Raw genomic sequence first — 6071 nt, 5'->3', positions numbered from 1 at the left:
TCCTCCTCACGGAGGGACCAATAGTAGACGTGGTTTCTCCACGATTCGCTTTCCTGGTAGCGTAGGAAAACAGCCTGGCTTGTGATTGGCTGAGATAGAACCACTCTCCAGCCAATCAGGCATGAGGCGCTCTTAGTATGAATAACGGGAAGGCGGGAGAGGAAAGAAGGTGTGTCGCGTCCCCTATATTGTCGGTGGAAGCTTCCGTGTAATTGGTAGGTTCTTCTTCTGATTACACCAATCGAAAGCTCTTCTCTGAGGAACCCTAACTATGAAATTGAAAGTAGTGTAGAGAGGGCAGCCAATGGGAAAAAAAATATGTATTGCAGCCAATCCTCCTGCGGCGTTTTGTGTCTTTACCCAACAGAAAAATGTGTTTCATACGGAGGGGCGGCACCCAGTTGCCAATGGGCGGGCGCCGGTGAAACAGAGGAGCCAATGAGTGCGAAACATTGAGTGACAGCTGTCCAATGGAGACCCTCAGTGCTAGTACGGCTTGCAGCTTAAGCGCCGCCGCGGTCTGAGGAATGTCAACTATTCAACATGGAGGCGGAGGTCGATAAGCTCGAACTGATGGTGAGTGCAAAGTGAAGGAGACCTACTGGTTAATTAATTTTCCCCCAGTGGCCTCGAAGGTGGGGCGCAGTGTGGAGTCGCAGGAAACTCTGGGCAGCGGAGGCTGGGCCAAATTCGAGTTCCCTCCTCTTGCACCAAAGGGAGCCGCCACCGCCAGGTCTCTTAACCGCCGCGGGGGGAAGGGGTTACATCCGGGAAACTCGTGAGGGAAATGGCGGGAGATGCCGAGGGTGTGGGGCCCTTGGAATTCCTTGTTCCTTGCCTTCACTTTTCTACCCCTCAAGGAGCTGTGCCTGATGGAAACAGCGTTTTATGTATTTCCACCCCCCCAAAAAAATGGACTGGGACGGTCTATCAATGCCCCAAGGAGGGAAGTCTTTCACATCCCTAGATAAGGGGGATGGAGGGTGGGGTGGGCTGTAAGCCGGAGAAGGGAGCGCGGGGAGAAATCGCTCTAGGGCTGAACCGTTCACGTTTTCGAAGGCGGACTGAGAAAGTCTGAGAAAGGATGCTAAACGTGCGTTCCAACTTCCTAGCGGCCAAGGGAGCCCTAGCCCAAGTGTGTTTGGCCTGGAGGATGCAAGCTTTGGGTGAGCGAACGGTCGGAGCAATGGGGATCTAACTACAGACTCGTTTCCTCGAGAGCCGGCGATATTGGAACTGGCAAGGCACCTTGCTCTCGAGTTGCCCACTTACATTCATCTGTGAAAGTAGAGGGCGGGGGCGAAGAACTGGAAAGCACGCTGTGGTGTGTGGCCTGCAGGAGGGCGCCAAGCTCAGGGACTGTTCCTTGTTTTCTTTACGGGGTTTGCCCTCACTTGTCCCTTAATTCCCTCCCTCCCATCCTTAGACTGCCAACTTGATAGCCCGCGCTTTTTTCTTGACTCCCTTGTTCTGTCTTCAGTCTTTATTTTTCGCTTGCATTATTAGTATTTTCAGATTGGGCTGGCTTCTTTAAAAAATATGGAACTTGGAGGAAGAACCCATTTTTGAGTTCCTTTTGTGGTTTTATTTTCTTTTTTTAAAGAAAATAATAAGAAAAATTTCAAAAGTAAAAAACTTCCTTCTCCAGCTTCAGTCTGTTCTCCTCCTCCCCGCCATTCCCTGGCGTTACGGTTTAGGTATCTGTGTGCCCAGGCTGCTCTTTCCAAGATGAATATTGGGTCTCTAACTTCTGCCTTGGAAAGAACCTGTGATGATCCTGGAAGATACTGTGTACCACCCTAGCACCCCCCATCCATTCCTACCCCAGAAAATGTGAGGCTTGATTTATCTTTTTATTTTAATTTGATTTGCTAAGGAATTGTAGCACTATTTGTTTGTTTATTTTGAGAATATTTTTAGTTGTAGATGGACACAATACCTTTATTTTATTTATTTATGTATATGTGGTGCTGAGGATCTAACCCAGTGCCTCATACATGCTAGGCAAGTGCTCTACCACTGAGCCATAACTCCAGCCCTATATATACATTTAATTCTATAGCTTTCAATTACTTTTTTAACATTTGCGTCCAGATTTTCTTGATGGAGGGAGTGTGGGGAATGGAAGCAGCAGGGTGGAGGGAGAAATAATAGGGAAGAAGAATTTTCTTTTTGCAGTTTTCCAAACCTGCAATAATGAATATTTTGTTCGGTTTTGTTTTTGTTTTTTATCATTATTGTATTTTTTTTTTTAATACACGAAATGTCAAGGATTGGAGTTTGATTCTATCAATAGGCATAAATGTTTTTTCCCTTTCCCCCATTTTAAATTCCTCTTGCCAGATGCAGTTATTTCGACTTAATTGTTTTTTAACAGATGTCCCCCCACACCAGTTGACTGCTTAATTTATAAGCTTTTTCTACCATTTGCAATAGCATCAATATTCTTACAAGACTTCTTTTTTGTTGTTGTTAAGAGTGAAAAAATTCTATTTTAAGGGAAAAACCAAGTAAACATTTTGAAAAATGGAGGTTTTAAAAAGTTGACGGTAGCCAGACTTTTAAAACTTTTAGATGTTTAAATTACGAGGTAACTTAAACTTCCTTTTGATGAGAGGAAGACTAGAAAGCAGGGTTTTTTTTTTCCTTAAATTTCTTGAAAGTAAATTGGTGGTAGCTTTTTTCCCCTTCCAAGTTACTGGTTTTTTTTTCCATAATCATTAGGGTTTAAAAATGAATTGGAATTTTTACTGTTGTTTTTAATATTCCTATTTCGTATTGACTAGATAGTAAGGTTGGTGCATCTCATCTTCAGATTTGCCATGTTCCTTTAAAAGATGTTTTATCTGTGAACCAGAATCATTGTAGTTTCTAAGATTCTAAAGGTAAATGATTTCCTGTGCAATCTTCTGTTTTTTTTTTTGTTTGTTTTACAATACTTAAATAAAAGATTTGCAGGGGACCAGTATTGAATATTTAATAGGTGAAAAGAGAGTTCATGCTGTTTAAATTTGAAAAAGTAATCTGTTTTGTAAATAGCCTGATCTTAATTTAATATTTTTTCTTATTTTTTTGTTTGTATTAACTTCCACTTCAGAATATTAAACATTTGTCTTTTATGAACACTTGTCTTTAAAACCCAACAGTTGATGAACAGAATTAAATATTCTCATAGTTGAGTTTTGTGGCCCAGGATTTGAGATCAAGACTCTCATGTTCCAGCTGTCCCAAATTTGAGTCCATTTCTTTGTAGGCTTGATCCAGCAAGTAGCTGAACTAGACCATTTAAAGGAAGGTTGGTGAAAATAATGGATATGTATTTTTGCATCAGTCAGCATTACTATGGGAGGAATGAGGTCATTGTAGGTTAATCTGTGTTCTCTATTTTCCCTTTACTTACTAATCGATATTTGCGCAAGGCCCTCCTTTTGTAGTACAACTAGTAATTGTACATAAAAGCATAGTGTGATATTTTGATATTCTTACTAATCCTTACAACCCCCCCAAATCCCTGGAGATTGAAGGTAGGTCCTCTCTACCACTAAGAAGTGATGTGCCCCAGGCTTGTTAGTTTTTGAGACAGGATGTCACCAAATTGTCCAGGCTGACCTGAAACTTGGGATCCTTCCACCTTTTCCTCCTGTGTAGCAGGGATTAGGCATGGGCTACCATGCCAACTCTGTGATTTCTATTTCTAGGTTTACATTTGATTTTTTTTTTTTTTTTTTTTTTTGTGGTGCTAGGAATTTGAACCCAGGGCCTTGTGCTTGTGAGGCAAGCATTCTACCAACTGAGCTATATCCCCAGCCCTTACATTTGATTTTTTTTTTTTTTTTTTTTAGTTTCATTTCTTTCGTTTAATCAAAGAAAACATGAATTCTGACTTCATATATATTCACATATAACTTTCTCTGACATTCAAAACTCAATAGATCAGTGAATCCAGAAGAACTTCTATAATCATTATATGGAGCATACTATAGCAGTAACTCCAAAATTTACTCCAAACCATTTCTTCTTTTATACTCTAAAACATCTTCATTATGCTGTTTGATGAGATAAAACCACAGGAAGCCAGTGGTACCCAAGGTCAGCCCAACTTTCAGCCAGTCAGGTTTGTCGTTCGGCGGATCTCGCAGGTAGAACTTTGACCGTGCCGAAGGACCGCTGGGGAGCCTGGCGGGGGCCAGCAGCCTACATTTGATTTTTTAAAAAATATTTTTTTAGATGTTGATAGATCTTTATTTTATTAATTTATATGTGGTGCTGAGAATTGAACCCAGTGCCTCAACATACTAGGCAAGCATTCTGCAGCTGAGCCACAACCCCAGCCCCTACATTTGGTTTTTTAAAAATATTTTTTAGTTGTCGATGGATCTTATTTATTTATATGTGGTGCTGAGGATCGAACCCAGGGCCTCACACATGCCAGGCAAGTGCTCTACCACTGAGCCACAACTCCAGCCCCCTACATTTGATTTTTAAGGAAATTTATTGTTTACATCTCAGGCCTCTTTCTCCTTTATTTTCTCTTGATTCTTTTAAGTTGGGAAAAAAATGGATATGTTTTCCTTCTATATTTAAGATTTATATTTCCATTTAAGATATAAATCTTAAATGTAAAAACCTCCTTGAATAAAATTCAATTAGGTTGGGTTAATGTTGTCATGTTTAGCTCACATTGATTCTCTGGCAGTGTCCTTCCTTGTTATAATAGCCCTCAGTAAACTTTTGAGATAAAAAGCCATAGTAATAAGTACTTTAATTTTTGGGATTGAACCCAGGGGCACTTTACCACTGAGTATATCCCTTGTCCTTTTTATTTTTGTGATAGATTTTCCCTGAGGGTGGCCTCAAAACTTGTGATCTTCCTGTCTCAACCTCTGGAGTTGCTGGAATTACAAGCATGCACTGTCATGCCCTACAAATGCGCTCTCTCTCTCTCTCTCTCTCTCTCTCTCTCTCTCTCTCTCTCGTTGTAGTTTAGGTATATAGAGATTTTATACATTTATTGTTTTATCTTTCATTTGTTTTCTTTAACATTCTTATTGAACAGGCTTGTTCTGTGTGGTAGGTAATCAATCATTTGCTTTGGAAAAGGAGCTAACCAATAAACCATCTCAAAAGAGAACAGAAAACTTTATCACAATTTTGACTTAATACTGATAATTGGTTTTGTTAATACCAATTCTAAGGTATTAATAATATCCTAGTTAATTACTACCAAGACTCAAGACATTTAAAAAATTCCTTTACATCTCTGCATGTTTCTATTTGAATGTTAATGGTTGATTAGTCATCAAAAACCAGTATCACATTGGTATAAATGTCTTTCTGTTTTGGATGTCTTCTGACCAAAGTGGCAACCCAACTTTAAATTCTTTTCACACTGAAGCTTCAACTGATGCAAGATTCTTTTGTGTTCATTTCCTACTTATTACTGCTTACGAATGCTCTGACTTTATTGCACTACTGTACTTTACAGCTAGCAGTGCAATAGTATTGTCAAAGCATCTGAAAGCAGAGTGCACGCCAGAATTTTGATTCTTGCCTTACATCTTTCTTCAGTATTTGTAAATAATAAAACTTTGTTGCTGAAAACTGTATAATTTTGTTAAAAACAAGAAGTATATCTTTTTATAAAGTCATAATTTGACTAAACCTTTTTCCTAATATTAAAAACTCCCTACTGCACTGCATAATGAAACACATTGAGAAAACACTTTTTATATCTAAACTTGTTGTGGCTTGTCTACATGAGTAGTACTTTGTAATTTGCTTCTTTTTCTTTTTTAAACAGATTTGGATAGGTTTGGATAAATCTTTTTTATTTAATTGAGTTTTATGATTAATTGGTAAGATATGAAAACAATGTCTGCTGTATATTTCCTATGGTAACTTGCTTCAGGTCTTAATGTTGATTTTGTATGCTGTAGGAAATGCTTAAATTTTAAATTTAAAAATGCTTGAATTAAAGTTTATTTTTGTATTGATGAGCTAAAACTGAATTCATCATTTTTTTGTAATGAATTTTATTGAGATACAATTTACATAAACTCACCAATTTTAAG

The 6071-nt window shown here is 38.7% G+C and overlaps 2 protein-coding genes across 2 annotated transcripts in view; one reads left to right on the top strand and one right to left on the bottom strand.

The window, feature by feature from the left end:
• The first annotated feature begins 444 nt into the window (after positions 1-444).
• Positions 445-6071, top strand: part of Ska2 (spindle and kinetochore associated complex subunit 2) — a 30276-nt gene continuing 24649 nt past the window's right edge. Inside the window, exon 1 of the mRNA XM_047545231.1 lies at positions 445-576. Coding sequence (XP_047401187.1) covers positions 544-576 — 33 coding nt within the window. The 5' untranslated portion in view covers positions 445-543. The remainder of the gene's footprint in view (positions 577-6071) is intronic.
• LOC124981096 (NADH dehydrogenase [ubiquinone] 1 subunit C1, mitochondrial-like) lies at positions 3843-4748 on the bottom strand. Its single transcript, XM_047547274.1, has 2 exons — positions 4681-4748; positions 3843-4194 (listed from the first exon to the last, which is right to left on the bottom strand). The coding sequence occupies exons 1-2, from the start codon at positions 4746-4748 to the stop codon at positions 3999-4001; spliced, it is 264 nt and encodes an 87-aa protein (XP_047403230.1). The 3' UTR covers positions 3843-3998.

Source organism: Sciurus carolinensis, chromosome 3 (genome assembly GCF_902686445.1).
Source record: "Sciurus carolinensis chromosome 3, mSciCar1.2, whole genome shotgun sequence".
Taxonomy (NCBI): domain Eukaryota; kingdom Metazoa; phylum Chordata; class Mammalia; order Rodentia; family Sciuridae; genus Sciurus; species Sciurus carolinensis.
This window is presented reverse-complemented; position numbering and strand designations above follow the sequence as displayed.

Bases quoted from the DNA above. Each gene is read 5' to 3' on its own strand.
- LOC124981096 (XM_047547274.1), bottom strand. From the start codon at position 4,748: ATGGCTTTTTATCTCAAAAGTTTACTGAGGGCTATTATAACAAGGAAG. The intron at 4,195-4,680 runs GTGAGCTAAACA...AATCAAATGTAG, and splicing joins GACACTGCCAGAGAATCAAT to GCTGCTGGCCCCCGCCAGGC.